Below are 16,908 nucleotides of genomic sequence, written 5' to 3'. Positions count from 1 at the left end.
TGGAAAATAAAGCAAACCCTTTGGACTAGTGATACAGAATAACACGGTGACCTTTCTGCTGAACCCTGGTGAATTGTCCATTTATCCCCCACTGCTGGTATGAGTGAAACTGGAGCAGAAGGTGGAGATTATTTCTTCATGTGCAAAACGTGTCTCCCACACTGCTCGAGTCCATAAACAGCCAGCAGAGTGTGCGCAGTGCTTGAAGAGCTAGGTACAGTCCCCTTTTGTAATGTGCAAAATGATATCTCTGCAGTGTGACCATCTCTATTACAGCAGGGAGAGATTGTCTTACCATTTGGATTTGCTTCACAGAACACAACAAATTAGCCTGAGCTGCTTGCTCTGGACTCGCAGAGGAGAAAATGTCAGAGGCAAGGTAAGCTGTAAGACAACAACTTGCAAATTTGCTAGGGTAGGTTTGAAAAAAATTACCAAGTCATCAAATAGCCCAAACTCGAGTTAACTTAGAAGCTCAGCTAAAATTAATTGACGGAGTCAAAATGAATCCAAGGACCCCGGAGAAGTTTCCTTTCCACCTCTGCATTAGTTTATTCATCATTAAAATTGAATAATTAAAAGCAAAACGCATTAAAACAGATCTGCTACATACTAATAATAACTGTTTATTCTGAAGCAGCCATTTAACAAATCTTCACAACATGTACAGTAGATATGTCCTTGACAAAATAAACCGGAGCTCATGTCAGTTGATTTTTTTTTGTTGTTTTGTTTTGTGTTTTTTTATTTTATTTTATTGTTGCATGATGTGCGAGCCCTTTTAAAAGTCCTGTATGCCCAAGCCCATCGGGACACTTAAAAATTCAGGAAGCACTCTGGATTGTTGCAGAACGTGGAAGGATGAGGGACACGCACACTGATGGATGAAGCAAAAGACAACAAAGTTATAATTTGTTTGGTTAACAGATTATGTGATATAACAAACGTTATTGTATTTGGGGAATCTCACAAAATATCTCATGACCACACAACTTCAAAATAAACAGATGTTTTACAGCTGTGACTGAAATAAAAGTCTTGAATTTTCCATATCTATTACAAAATTCAAGATTCCCACCACCACAAATAAAAGAAATGAATGGGAAATTCTAATTTATTTTATATAAAACACATTCATGGTTTGTGCTTAAACACCAGTGAAAAGAAAATACATGCTTGCTCATTTATTTACCTGCCCGTGTAAATGCAGAAACATCAATCTCGTGCCCTGGGCGGCTGGTAGTACTGCTGCGTGGGTCGCGTGCGTCTAGGCTGGCCGTCTCCCCCGCGGCGAAACTCTAGTGAACTGTCATAGTAACCATCATCTTCCTCCTGCCATTGTACATTTGATACAGTTGTGATGTGTTACTGTGAGTAATCCACCTAGAACTCATTCATATTTTATCACCTTTCCTCACCTCACTTGATCGCAGTTTAATTAGTAGCTTTCATTTACTATGAACCAACAAGTTCTGAGTTTGATGGATGTTTCCCTATTTTCTTACCATGACATCAGCATCAAGAGGTTTGATGTTATTCAGGAGGACCTCTTCACAATTTCCATAATCGCTAAATACAACCACAGCCGTGGAGCCAGATGGATGAACGGCATCTATTCTGGCATGGTAGAACTTCACACACACAACCAGACAGAAAAAAACAGAAATCTCATTACTCTCAAATACAAACCTTTGAAAAACAAATCAAAGGCACTGTCAATACAAAACGAATCCCGCAGATTCATTTTTAGAATTTTAAACAACTTTAACTGTCAAACCAGCGCTCAGCCAAAGAAAAAGAAAACATCTTAAATACAGCAGTTTTCAACAATCATTAACTATTGCTGTCTCATACATGTAGGGATGACGCACCTTACTGTCTTCCCAGTAAAGTGCCAGACACTCATCTCCAGGTTTCCACATGTGTTCAGAAATATGACCCCTTTCTGATCCTCGAGGACCTTGTCCTTTGCCTTGACCTCCCCTTCTTTTAGACCCTGGGTTATTAGCATTGTTTCTCTTTGGGGGCGGCGGCTCCCTGTTCGGTGGACAAGACGAGGTTTGTGGTTTGATCGGCCCAGTTCTTTTGTGTTCTATAACGCCATTTTGGAAATGAGAAGGATCTCCTGTTGGTATATAAGAACTCTGTGATGACCCCACTTCGGAGCCTCCTCCCTTTGAGTTAAAGTTTGCTGGCCCACTATCCCTTTGTCGCTCAGGGTGATCCAAATTTGCCCTCTCCATCTTCCCCTTCCTCCTGCTGTTGTTGAAGTCTTCATTTCTGTCTACACGTTTATTTCCTTTTCCGTTCGCTTCACTTCCCGCCAAATTGCTCAGTTTTGATGTGGGTGCCCCTCTTCTATGAGACGCCGCTGACATATTCCCACCACCATCTCCATTTCTGGACCGTTGGTTGTAAGATCCACTAAACTCCACCTGCTGCTGAAGGTCTTTTGAATGAGTGGAAGCAGACACGAAGGAAGAAGGAAAAATCTGATCGTCACGCATCTCTTTCTTGTCAGTTTGCGATCTATCGGACATCCCTCGTGACCACCTCTCCTGGCCCTTCCACTGCTGGGCTTGGCCTGACGTTTGGGGGGTTGTACAATTAGAGAGAGGCTCCTGGCCAGGTTTGGGAAAATCAGTGTCCCTGTGAAAGCGAGGCGGTCTGTCATTCCTTTGTTGCCTATGGTCATTATGCGAGGAGAACTTGGTCTGAGGTGCGTCTTTGGTGTGATAGTCTGAGTTGTGGAAATTTCCTTTGTTTTCGTGATGTCTCTGTGGAGCCTGGCTCTTTGGCTCTGATAAAAGCAAACAAGAAAAGATCAGCTGTATTAAGAAGTATGGCAAAACAATAATGGGAAAAATAGTGGAGGGAATACTAACAAGTGCTTGGTTGGTATTTCAGACCAGTGCTGATGTCTTGTTGTCAGAAACATGTCTTAGTTTTTCTGACCTGACAACAGCCATCTGTCTCAGTCTAATCAAGGCTCAGTTAGAAATCAGTAGATTCCTCCTAAAGAACTGGCTTCAAAAGGTGCTACAAACATCAGCCATACTTTTGCTTTAATTTGTGTGCTCTCCCAGAGGCCCTCCCATAAGTCATCACTACACAGGAACTGGGTTGGAAGTTGCACACATCTATGTCCCTTACACTTTGTCTCTCTCTTTTCCAAAATGATTAAAAAGAAAAAAAATACACTATTCCACAGCTTGGAATATAACCCACCATCAATGGAGAAAACACCCATTTTGGATTCCAGAAAGTCAAACAATGTGCTCGGTCCAGATGGTCTTCCTCCTGCTCCCTCTTGATCATCTTCATTTCTGGACCTGCCTCTTCCCTTTCCTCTGCCTGAAGAAAACACAGCGAAAAAAAACAAAACATTATTTTGACAAAGATTAAATCGATCAGTTTGAATGTGCACACTTTGTGGTCTCCTGCATCTACATAAAGTATGTGACTTTATCTGCATTAGCCTGCACGTGAGAACTCAACTGAATTTACTTTTAATGAGTTTGTGTTGTACATTTAAAATAGCTTTAGAGTAAACTGTACCAGTAGCTGGTTTGAAAAAAGAATATCTAAGTAATTCAGTGTGATTGGGCAAGTTTCAAGGTAAAACAGGTTGATTTTCACTAATGAAACAGACACAAAGCAATGACTGCATTTAAAACAGAATTTCCATCTAAAACCTTAAGGTGTGCTTTTGAAAAGAGCAATAAAGTGTGTGCCTGCAATTTCTGGTAAATGCAACAAAAAAAAAACCCCTGCCACAAAGGACCTTTAACTAGGCTGCCGGTGATTTTCATTGCATTTAAAGAACCTCCACATCACTCCTCCAACCTCAATCTGGCTCTGCTTGCTCTGCAGACATAAATTGTTATGCGGCCAAAGTGGGCTAAAGGTGCATCTGGGGCTGTGTGTGTGTATGTGTGTGTTTGTGTGTATACCTCTGCTCTGGGGCTGTGTGTGTGTATGTGTGTGTTTGTGTGTATACCTCTGGGTTGTGGCTTGTTAGACTCTGCAGCCGCAGGGCCAGGTCTGCTACCAGAAGATCCAGTCAGTAGGCTGTTCAGTGCCACTTCAAGGTTGTTATTATTGTCCATCAGAGCCTGTCGAGCAGCTTCTCTGTTAAAGCCCATCTCCATGATGTGCCTCAGAGCGCGTTCGTCAACCTACCCAACAAATGACAGGAAATATATTTGTTGTATGGAAATCAGAGGAAGATTACATGCATATGATAATTATAAGTACAATTACGAGGTTATAAATGCAGACGTTTAGTGTGACGCACCCAGGAGCTCCCTTTTAAATTCTGTTTTACCTGTGAGAGCCTGTTGGTGTTGGAAACGATCGCAAACACTACTCCCTCGTCAAACACTACAATTTTACGTTCTGTCCTATTAATGTCTTCAACCCAAACCCTTCAGACTAGAGAAACTGGCAGGACACAACAAAAAGCAAGACAAATGGACTGCCACTTGATTGGAAAACCTCACCAGGGCTCCAATCCATTTACATCTCCACAATATTATAACCGATGCCTCACCCAATCTGTGAACCATGAAATAAGACTTCAACCCAGACTAAAGAAACCACAGAAGAACACAGAGCAAGTTTGAGCCTTTAAATTGCTTTGTTACAGTGAATTGGGACTTCAGTAATGTGAGGTAAAGCCATTATTTCAACAACGTTTTTGTGTGTGTGTGTGTGTGTGTGTGTGTGTGTGTGGAGGGTGTTGGATTATAGTTTGTGTTCTCACCAGCTCTCTGTAGTTTCCATCTTGTCTGCTTTCTGTTCTTTCAGCCCGGTCCTCCCGTCTCCTCTGCTGGTAAGACTCTCGGCTCCGGGAGGAGGAGGCAGCATTGGATAAATTGCCGCCTGCATTTCCTCCACCGCCAAATGTGCGGGGGCCCTGACAAGGAAACAACATTAGGATCAATAGAGCTGCAGGGTTGGACAAAGAGAAAAATACAATAAAAGAAACAGAACTCTGCAAATGGCAACGTAATTATGACTTTTAATTTGAAGAGTTACACAACTGTCAAAGGCAATTAAGGTTGAGGTGAATGCCGATAAAGAGCATATATTTTTAAATTGAGGCCAAATTAAGTCACTTGTGCAGGACGTGCAATCGATAAAGCAGCAAATTTTGCCCGCATGGCAAAAACACTGGTCCCGAAAATTAACAACTGAAAAGCTAACAAGTGATAAAGGTTTGGATACCTCTTTGGTCTTGGCCACCTCAGCAATAGCCGCAGTCCGCTGCTTTTCAAACTCGTCGTTCTCGTCAGTGCTTTTGACCACAGTGTGAGTCTGCAGGGTCTTCCTCTGGTCCAGTTCTCGGCTATCCACTTCATCCTTCCTTGCACACTTCTACAGGGAGAGCGAGAACAAGGCTGCAGAGATCATCACTCGTGTACGCTCTCTTAAGTACAGAAATTAGTGCGCTTGACAGTTTGCACATTTCATGGACTCAAACTAGAACCAGATGAATTCATCTGGTTTTTCTCAAACTTGACTGTGAACTGTATTTAATTTCAAAACAATTACAGATGGTGGCTCGGTGCCAATGAGATGGAACTCATCACTTCCTGCAGCTGTTCCTCGACTGCACCAAGTGATGATTTAGTCACACAGGCCAGCAAATGACCGGAGCAATGATATTTACTTTTGACTAGGTTCAGCCACTCTTTGTTTCAATAAAAATCAAACCCTGCGACTATTTGTGGGTATCTAACATAACAGGTTGTATTAAAAATGATATTCGTCATAGTAACAAGATTATGCTTATGTGAAAATGATGAAGGCCTGGATTTCTGTCTTATTTAGTTATCGCTCACATAATAACTCACCTTCCAGTGAGGACAGTTTACTATTTTTAAGTTCAGTAATTTTCTGTTAGCCAAAGAAGAGGCACAAAAACAAAAGGATTTGAGAATGACTAGCAGACAACAGGAAATCTATCTGCATTAATATCATTAGGATCATCATGTAAGTAAAACTGTTTTGAACTCAGAGCTTGAGGTAAAAAGACAAAAAGTCTACCGTCTAATGCCATGTAAACTAAATTCTTCTGACTGGAAAATGTCTGGTAGAAACACACCACAACTACACTTTTAAAAACATTCCTGCTGTGAAGCATGATGGTAGAAGCTCCGTGCTGTGAGAGCGCCTCTGAGTAGAAGCAACCAGAATAAGTAAAACTGACTCAACTGACAGAACATAGATCCAAGCAAAGCGCAAGCACACACATTTGCTTTCCAGCGCCAAATACCTTGGAACAGAGCAATCTAAAGCGACCCAAAGCAGACTTACTCAACACCAAGTCCTGGAATGACCCCGCATTAGTAAATACAGTTACGCAGAAGATCTAGAGGCTGTTAAATAAGTCCCAAATGCTCCCCTGTCATAAAACTTTACAAAGCTTGAGCAAATCTGGAAGGAAAATCCCAAAATCCAAGTGTGAAGCTGATACCAATGCATTCACTTGGAAGCTGTGATCCTAGCCGAGACTCAGACTCAGTCTTTTTTAAAGCTTTAAGTATTCTGTGTATAATAATAGTCGTTAAAAAAAAGAAAAACGTTAGCAAATAAAGCATCTAATTATTAGTGGTTACCGTGACGATCTGCTTTTCATGTTCACAACGCTTAATCTCAGCTGCCCTTTTACATCAATTACTAGAGCTTTTTATTTTAACAAAAATGCAACATTTAAGCCTCATGTTGCTGGCGGGAGATAACCTGCCACAGGACAGTTTGATTTTTAATTCTGCTTTATTACACACACAGCGATCAAACATTTTAAAGATTCATGAAGGCGTAATTGTTCCAAAAGATCAGAGAGAACATTGCCAAGATAGGGACACTCCTGGCGCCAGATCTGTGTTTAGTTCCTTGCATACATTTATGAGGTTACTGCTATTCACTACTGCCTGGCTTCCATTAAATCACTGCTGAAGTATCATTTCATATTAATGTTCCTGTCTGTATTAATTTTGTTCAATTTTTATGTTATTCTTTCTGGTTTTTGTTCTTCTTAGAAACATTTTTTTTAAATATAATTTTGGATGTTTTGCTTTTTAAGTGAACTATGAAATGTTCTTCCTCACCTGACCAAATGGCACGAAGGGAGGAGGTCCGCCTTCTGCTCCAATGTTACTCCTGCTGTGTTTGGCCAGACTCTGCAGGATGAAGGATAAAGGTACCCCTTTTTTTTTTTTTTTAAATACAAAACTCAGATAAATACAACCTCAGCAACAGCTAATGATGGCGTAGCAGAGGCCTTTATTACACATTTAAAATGATTACTAAAATATGACTTTTATCTTTTTAGCCAGAGTGGCTGATCCGTCATTAAAATATTGACCCTCACCCTTTGTAGTTCCCACTTCTCCACCATGTGATCAACCTCTCCTCCAAGGACAGAGATTTTTGAATCGTCAAGCAGTAAAAGACCATTTTTAACCTGGACTGTACCAAGAAGCTTCACCTTTGTTCCTGGTGGGGTGTTAAAACTGAAAAACAAAATAAAATAAAAAATAGTAATAGAGAAAACAAAATATTAAGACTGAAACGCAGTATGAATGATATATTTCTATACATTTCTTTTTAAAAAGCTATTAAATTTTAAATATATGTGTGGGTTTACTGCATATACCAAGTCTCACACCCTATTTCGTTACCCATGCCACTTTATAAATGACATGGAGCATTGCCAGCAGATGGGTGGCAAGGCTAGGAGAGACTATTAATAATCCCAGCTGCTCACCCATCCTCATGGTAAATTAAAAGCCCCTCTATCTCATCAGGCCTGATAAGGCCTCTGCCTCTCTCATTAGGAAAGCACAGGGACTTAGAGGGATTTCCAGCTACTGATGCCGGATGCCAAAGCAACAATTAGGGATTTCACTCCAAACCTCTGGGATAGATGCTTCTGCTGCTATCATGATAGAAGTTCACATGATAGCAGCAAATACAGGAATAAGACGGAAGTCATCCTTGATTCAATCACATACAAATGCACTATTCACCCTCAGTGTCGCTACTTAATTGTCATCTCTCTGTACTACATCACTGTCTCGCACACTGAACAGTCCTGTAATCCAGCTCATCCTTCTTTGCCTCTCACTTATGGCCTCACGCACACTAAAGCGGACACTTTCATAAGAAACACTAACCGGCGCTGTTGCTAGCCAGTGTGTGTGTGCCGCTCATAAAGGGGGGATTTGTTCTGTTCTCTCCTCTCTTCCCATCAGGAAGTCAAGGCCCACATTCTGGCCACTCCACCTGTACAGACTGGCTAGTCACCATGGCAGCAGTCACCAAGGCCACGGTAGCTTGGATGGAGATGTAATTAAGGCTAAGAATTGTTAGATCAGCTGCCACGGCGAGGAAATTGCAGATAAAGGGAAAATTCAGACATGTGGTGGGGTGAGAATGTTGACAGGGAGGTGAAGGAGCAGGGTGTGTGCAGAATGTGTTTGCAAAATATGAGAAACCAGCTGAATGCCCCCGATTTGCATCTATGCAGCAAACAGAAAAGCAGCTTTTACATTATCCATTTTTAAATATGAGACAAATAAAAAAAATGTAGGATTTTTTTTAACCATTTATACCCCTTTCACAGATATTTACATTACACTACAGCCTGTTATTTTTAAATGCAACAAAACTGTAATACCTGATCTTAGACAGATGTTTGAACTCCAGTCCAACACAGGTGGTGTGCCCATCTGTCATTTGCAGGCGCAGCATTCGCGGCGCGCCCTGGGACTCCTCGTGGTCTTTAGGAGCTGAGATGTTTCTCACCTTCTGCACCTGGAGGACACATGGACCCTCCAACTGGCCATGTGCAAAAGACAGAAAAATAAATAAATAAATAAAAAAAGAGGTGGCTTGAAAGGCAAATCTGCATGTGCGGAGGAGGATTACAGCGAAATACTGAAAAACCCTCTAGGAGTTTTCAGTATGTATTGAGGATTACTCCAATTTTTAAGGCAAAAAAAAACAAAAACAAAACAATACCTCTTTCCCTGTGGCATACTTAAATCAGCACAGGTTTATTTATTCCTCAAAATAGCCTCAAGGCTTACATTTAGAGCTACAGCGACCACTGTTGTTGAATGCTTTTGTAAGGACTCTTCGCACAAAGTTTGATTTCTACACCTGGGAAAAGATATGTGTAAATCCTATCTACATTCAATACTACATACAAAAAGTGTATAGTGCAATACAGCGCAATTTATGCATTATATGTACAAGGCAGAGTGCATTACCAGGGTATAATGGGGTGTATCATATTCGGAGTCTGAAGGGAAGAGGAGGTAAATGCACATAAAATTACATGTTTTGATATTTGGGTTTTTTCCCCCCTCCATTTGCTCGATTTTACTTTCATGGGCAAAGAAGTGGTTTCTTGACCTACATTTGTTAGTGTGCTAGGGACATCTAGTGGCAATAATGAAAACTGCAGTTCTAAAGTTTCCTTTCAACAGTGGCTCCAGCTCATCATTTGTAATAGAGTTTCATAAATTAAGCACTGCCACAGAGTTGTAGCAATATGTATGCCACTCACCTTCTCAGTTCTTCCACTGTTGATATCAGATGGTAGATATTTTCGCCCAACAGTTCTAAGATCAGTCTGCAAAACAAAAGCTGCTTTATTAGAATATATCTAATAATCATATATTCATGTAATGAAACAATGCACATGTGAAACAAAAACAACAAAACACATTTTTAACTATTCAATCAGATGTAATCTCACTTTTTGTAATCTCACTCCACATGGTGGAGAGAGTGCAACTGTGCACTATTGCAGTAAAACAGTAAAACCAGTATATGCGCCAATGTATGGAGTAATTTTGATATACAAGAATCAGGATTGGAGCTCATTGCTTTTTAAATCCAATCACCACTTTATTTAACCTAGCTTTTTAACAGAATTGTATTTTTTAAAGAGGATTTCATTTTTCCTCCAAACCATAAGAGATCAACATTAAAACTACAAATGTGTCTGCCTCCCAAACCAATTTTACAACCACTTTTTACCGCAGAAAACAATATGTCTGAACAAAATAAGCGCTCCAGGTAAAACCAAAAAAAGCAGCCAGAGTAGCAAAATATCTCTCTAATTAAGATACAATTAAATGCACCATTTTGCTAGCAAATCATCAGTGGCTCCAATTTATTTTTATGCCTAGTCTGACAATGTTAATAACTTTAAGCCCCTACAAGTACCACTCTAAATTTACTACAAGTTGATTAAACCAGGTATGCAGTAATATCTAAAAGTACAGTGTGAGACCTTTCCGCAGCACTCCATGCTAAACCTTAAAGGTCAGTGTTTCTGCAGTAAATGCACTGACTGTGCGTTCTCGACTCGTTCGATACTGCAGGTCAGGTCTGTAGCATCTTTGTCATTCTAGGAGAAGAACCCTATATGAATGTTTATGGTTCCTCTTTAAACATTTTCATTTTGTTTAGCTGCGTATCAAATGAAAAAAATTCTTTTTTTAAATACACAATTATAATTAACAGATAATTCAAATACCCACATTCATTTCATACTATTAAAATGAATAGATTCCTGGTTTCATGATGATTGATGATATAATTTGAGAGGGCAGTCATTGAGTGATTGAAGAGGGAAAAGGATGAGTTATTTCTGGCTCAGAAAGGTGCCTTTTAGGGATGAATAGAATAGCATGAGTGAATGGTTCTGCATAGAGTAACTACAACAGGTTTACTTAGATTCACTTGTTTGGCAGATATTTATGCATGTTTCTGTTATTATGTTTGATAAACTAGTAGTATCTAACAAAAACTAGTAGTGTCTAACCAAACTAGTTAAAAAAATGCCAACTTTTAGTACAATGATGGTGATTTTCCTTAAACTCTAAAACTCAAGGCAAGGTGTTACACGGTAAAAACATTCTGTATATGTGTTTGTGTTGCACTTACATCAAGCGCAATACGAATTATGTCACTATGTGTTATTTTCTCAGCGGATCCTTTCAGTTCTGCTATGCCTTCATCACTGAGGTACCTGCAAGATGAAAAACAGAGCAGAGAATACAAGTGAAGCTGGGAAAGGCTTCAGACAGTCTCATTTCAACATGTTTAAACAGACTGTTATTATAATCAACTAAAACTTATCTAAAGACGGCGACAAATACTTGACTGAAAAAATAAAAACTGCATTTTAGCGGACATTTTTCTCTTAAAAAAGACTGATATTAAAAATAAAATGCAAATGGTAACGTCTTTGGTTTTAATCTTTTTTTTTTAGTTTGGTCAAATTTATAACACGCATGTGGAGGTAATGCTGTATTTATTTATTTACTGTGATGTCAAGCGTCTCCATAACTCCATAAATTGTTGTGTGTTTGTATGCTAATACTTATTCTAAATGTCATACATATTATGATTAATAAATAATCTCCTTTGGGGGAGAGTCAGGATGGGAACCCCAGTTAAAACTCTGCCAAATCAAACATGTGGAGATATCTGCTGCAGGGATCACAGTTGTATTTTTGTATTTTCTCATTTGTTTTTATTTTTATTTCATTTTTACTTTTTGTTTTTAACTAAGTTTAGTTTCAATTACTTCCCATAGTGCGTTTTCTTGTTTCAGTTTAGTTTGTGTTGTCTGCAAATGTTTGGCTTTAGATATGTTTTTATTAGTTTCAGTGTTCCATAAGGTTGTTATTATATGGACGGCATATGTCAGAGGCGAGGTTTAGGAAAATCAGTACACGTATTACTACTAAAAACAGAACTTTTTGAAAGTAACTGTGTCACAGACTTTTAGACAGAGTGTCTCTATAAAAACATTCATCAAAGCCTCTGTATTTTTATTTATTTTAATTTTGCAAGTTCTCAAATGATTTTAGTTAGTTTCATTTTTAAGTCTTTCTTTAAATCTTTATTTTACATAACTAAATTGGGGGGTTTTGCATCTAGTTTTAGTTTAGTAAACTATAATCACGTTAGTGCTGACCCCTTGTGACAAGGGAGAAACTCCAAGTAATTTTACTGTAAGATATAAACAGTACACAAACTAAACAACTCTACTCAAACAGCAAAACATGACAAGTCAAATTAACTCTCCCATCTAATCAACACAATGCAATTACAATTCTACTCTATTACAGTTAATTCATAGTTCAGTATCACAGAAGTTTATAAACTGCTTGCTTCAAGACTGTTTTACAATTCGCGCAGTTTAGCAATAAACTGATTCAGATAACGAACTCACCTCCTTCCCAAAACTAAACTGAATATATGGGAAGAAACAGCAGAAGAAATCTGTTTTCTTTTTATCATGAGTTACGTTCACAGCCTCTTTGATCTGATCAGATGGTGTGCATGACAACAAACGTAAACAACCTCGGGACCACTTTTAAATTAGTTTATCTGTACATTACGGACAGAACAGTTATTATTCATCTCTGTTAAATACATATAAGACTCTAGAAGGGATAACAATTAAGTAAGCAAAACCTGAAGCAGTAAGTGTTTAGAAGCTGCATGTGGCTAAATGCTAGCACTCATGTCTAGCTACTGCAAACTGCTGCTGGGATGTTCTGAGTTTTAAAAGCACTGCATGTTTTAACTATATTAACTTTAATATGAGCCTCAGATTTATTTGATTGGCCCTGCATATGACGTTATCACTGTTTGTTCATGCAAAATGCAGCGCCACACTACGCTGTAATAATTGCATGCTAAGTGTGTATTGCATAGCTAGCGTCATTTATCTCGCTAGTTTGTTAGCCAGCCTCCAGAACAACTAATTACGTTGCAAAAACACACAGAAATCCAAAGTGTTAAGGTAAACCTTGTACTTTAATTTTAAGTTATAAGTACGCTAAATAGTGTTTTTAGAAAACATCAAAGAGTAGTAGTAGTGGTAGTTGTATTAGTAGTACTAGCTAGCTCTTTGAAATTAGCTCACATGCTACCTACCAGCCCTCTTTGGTCAGGGAATCTGTCACATCGGTCATTGTGCTTCCAAACTGCTGATGGAGCAATAAGGACACCAAGAGTTTTAAAGTGGGTTCACTGGAATAACAGCTATCTCGTCCTGTAATTCATATTCTGCTCCAGACAAAGCTCGCTAATATCAGTACTGAACGACTCTACGGTACATACGTCACACAATGACACTGTACAAGTACGGAGTGCCGTGAGGGTCTAAATAGCGTTTATATAATTTTTTTTCATATGATAAAGCAAAATCTACTTGTCATTCAGTTTAAAGGACATCCGTTTAAAAGAAGTATGACAAACAATATAGACTCTAAGACATGCGAATTTGCATATTAACGATCAAGGAACTGACCTCCCAGCCCATTGTTCCTTCAGTGATGCTAGTTTCAGTCATTATGCAAATATACTGTTTATAAGCCTGGAGAAACCTGCTGTTAGATGAGACCGAAGAGGTCACTTGGATGAGTGATGAAACGTTTCTCCCACTGAAAACGCTATGAACAGAATCAACTTTAGGGGAATATAGACTCTGGTCACCTTATTAGGTACACCTGTTCAGTTGCCCGCTGTAGCAGATATCTTATTCAGCAGCGATGCATTTAGGTACGTAGACACGGTTAAGATAATCTCCTGACATTTAAACTGAGCATCAGAATATTAAAGTGACTTTGGCTCCAGCAAATAATAATAATAATTTTTTTTAAAAAACTAAATAAAATAGAAACTAACCAGTGAGCAGCAGTTCTTTTGGTAAATGCGTTTTGTTGATGCCAGAGGTCAGAGGACAATGACTAGACAGCTTTAAGCTGAAACATTAATTAAAATAATCACTCATTACAAGACTTATGCAGAAGAGGACCTCTCACTCCGTAACACATCACTCCTGTCAGCTAAGAACAGTAAACTGAGGCTACAGTTCACACGGGCTTACCAAAACTGAAGAAACACCAGAAACATAAACGTTGCTTGGTCTGATGAGTCTTGATTTTTGTCTGTGAGAAGGTTCTTAGTCATTCAGGTCATAGTAATCTAAGGAAAGAAAAGCATTTTGGAGTTCTTTAAGTTTCTTGTAGACGTTTCACCTCTCATCCGAGAGGTGTAACATTTTGGACATTCATATTTTGGACAGAGAAGATAGTTTGAAAGAGGCGTGAAAGAAGCCATCTACGTCCACTGTGAACGACCATCTTTGAACAGAGGGCGTGGCTTAGGACACCAACTGTCTGCCAGTTTTGAGATCCCTTCTCAGATGCCTTAACGCCCACTCACATTTTAGTCATTTGATTTCAGTAAGTCACATGATAGGGTGGGGGCAAGGTCTCACAGTGGGTTCACCCGAAACCTTGGCTGATAGTGACCCATTATAACACCCATTATAACACCACATCCTACCTTAGTGTTGTTGCCTATCATGTCCACTTACTACCACAATGTACACATCTTATTCTAGCAATGTATAATTAATGAAGTGGCCAGTGAGCGTATGCAGATATAAATGTAATTTTAAGTATGACTTTATATCCAATAATTTTGGGGTTGGTGAACACAACCATGGGAGAAGGAATAGGTGGAGTTCCTTACACCGTTCCTGGACAGTGCTGAGTTAACTGTGTGTATGTGTGTCCACATACAAACCTCTACAAACCTCAGAGTAATACTGGAGACACACAGCAAGCATGCATCAGCTGTTCCTGGATGCAACCGACTACTGCTGTTACAGGTTTGATGAAAGGGACTCAGACTCAGCCATATACTAATCAACCATGCAGTAAAACCACATGATGAAGAAAAGTGGCCTCTTCATAAGGCCTATGATGTTCAAGCTGTGGGCAGTACTTTGTGGGAATATTAATAAGGTCTCAGTGGGTCCGATATGACATTTTGTAAGAAATAAGATACGAGGTGGCAGCAAAATTAGTTTGAACAAGAAGGATCATCTCCAGCAGATTTCTTACATTAAATTAATTGGTACTGCATTACATGTTTTTGGAATTTTTATGTCTGAAAATAAAAATCATGTATTATCTAAATAAGTGCAAACCATTTAAAAATATTTTTAAAGATGACATTTGATACTAAATCATTGCACAGCCCATTGATCAGAAAATGCTTTTAATTACTAATAATTATTGCTTTTTCTTATACTTTTTAAGATAGGAATGATATGTAAGTCCTTCATTAATAATCTTCAGGCTATATAGAAGAACAAATGTCAAGAAAATAGTCTGTATTGTAAAATTACCTAACAGATAAATCACTTACATTAGTTTGTGTTAGATTCGTTGGCTGCACATCCATAATGTCAATCTCCCATTCCACCACATCCCAAAGGTGCTCTACTGGACTGAGATCTGATGACTGTGAAGGCCATTTGCCTGCCATGTGATTGGCTGATCCACAGCCACTTTATTAAGTTCACCCAATCGGTTCAATGACTTGCAGTAATGAGTCACTGAATCAGTTGGGTGTTGAGTGTGGAACGTAGAGCAGCTTTATTTTTTGAGCAGTAAGGGTATTCCATATCATTTAAGTGGTGCTCGACCATTAACTTGTTCATGCTTTATCCTTTTCTGCTTAAGGCTCAGGTGAAACCTCTACTCTTTTTCAGGAATTTGAGGCATGATCTCATTCGGCTAAATTGTCTAAAAGTCCAGTAAACAAAGCAAACGGGGGGAAAAACACATACATGTGTATTTTGGATGTTGCTTCCCTGACTACTCTGAAATAAAACATGTTATGAAAAAAATCTTAAAATCACTAATGCATAGTTATTATAAATTTCCAGGATAAACAAAATCACTTAAGGAGTTATGCAAGAAGAATTTGCCTGAATAGCTTGGTGGACACATAATGTGCAGGCTTAAACCTAATTTATTTTTCAGGCACAGAGACACTCTCTGTAGACATGGAAAATGTGAGTGTTTCTGAATGCTGATATCTATTTGTTTTCTTGTGTATTTAAACTACTGTATAACATTTGTTAATTAACAAACGGAAAAAAGACTTATGGAAACCACCACCACTTTGCATGGTTCGATTATCTCTGAAACCTAGGGCCAGTGGTGCCATCTAATTGAAACCACAAGATGGCAGTATATGCACACTGAAAAGTTAAAGAACGGCCAACTCTCCGTGCAGACGTTGTAACAACATTTAAAGCTGCTTTCAATGTGAAACATAGAAATGGTCTGCTCCACTAACAAAGCTTCATGGTGAGGATAAATTTACCCTTATTAGGTCTGAGCCCCTGTGTCATTGTGATAGTTGTGAAGTTCTCAAATTCTATGCAGTATTCAGCACTGGTTCTTTGCATCTCTATAACCTCTGACTTTGATATGAGATTTAATTTGTGTCAATTGTCATTCTTTGTTGAAAATATCTTAAACATTTACAAATATAAATATATTTCTACCTAAATCACCTTTTTACTGATAATCCTTGAAGCTGTTTATCACAATCAGACGTGTTAATATGAACTCTACCTTAAAAAAAAAAGCAAATACAAGAAAAAGCTATGTCAATGTAGAATTGAAATGCTCACACTATTAAAGTATGTAATTCAATCAAAAAGCACAAAAAAACGAACCCATTCAGTCAGATTTGCTGTGTGTGGTATGATGATTTAAACAGATCAGCTGCGTTATCAGTACAAGGAAAATTCAAAATTTATATTATTTGGCATTTGGGGCTTTTGATTATATATCCCTGTGGCTATTCTTTGACCAACTTGGAAGACTCGATCTCTCATTGTCTGAGAGGATTAGCGAGGCATAATGCCACAAGGCTTGTGTTTGGCTACACTGTAAAAAGAATAACCCTATTCAAATTAAAAAAAATGATGTCCAATTGTCACATCCAAAATCTTTGGCTTCAGAGAATCCAAATTGAGTCACTTGATTTGACCTGATA

At 38.7% G+C, this 16,908-nt stretch overlaps 1 protein-coding gene across 1 annotated transcript; it reads right to left on the bottom strand.

The window, feature by feature from the left end:
* Positions 1 to 610: 610 nt before the first annotated feature.
* Positions 611 to 13,172, bottom strand: tdrd3 (tudor domain containing 3). The gene is made up of 14 exons (XM_085403641.1): positions 12,976 to 13,172; positions 10,969 to 11,053; positions 9,581 to 9,646; positions 8,687 to 8,847; positions 7,379 to 7,520; positions 7,116 to 7,187; positions 5,230 to 5,379; positions 4,766 to 4,918; positions 4,001 to 4,178; positions 3,229 to 3,354; positions 1,872 to 2,800; positions 1,506 to 1,631; positions 1,193 to 1,332; positions 611 to 877 (listed from the first exon to the last, which is right to left on the bottom strand). The coding sequence occupies exons 1-13, from the start codon at positions 13,011 to 13,013 to the stop codon at positions 1,216 to 1,218; spliced, it is 2,343 nt and encodes a 780-aa protein (XP_085259767.1). The 5' UTR covers positions 13,014 to 13,172; the 3' UTR covers positions 611 to 877; positions 1,193 to 1,215.
* Positions 13,173 to 16,908: the final 3,736 nt, after the last annotated feature.

Source organism: Rhamphochromis longiceps, linkage group LG1 (assembly GCF_057381845.1).
Source record: "Rhamphochromis longiceps isolate RC_006_pf linkage group LG1, R_longiceps_female_GT1.1, whole genome shotgun sequence".
NCBI classification, from domain to species: Eukaryota; Metazoa; Chordata; class Actinopteri; order Cichliformes; family Cichlidae; genus Rhamphochromis; species Rhamphochromis longiceps.
Note: the sequence above shows the minus strand (reverse complement) of the source record. Positions and strands in the feature narration are given on the sequence as shown.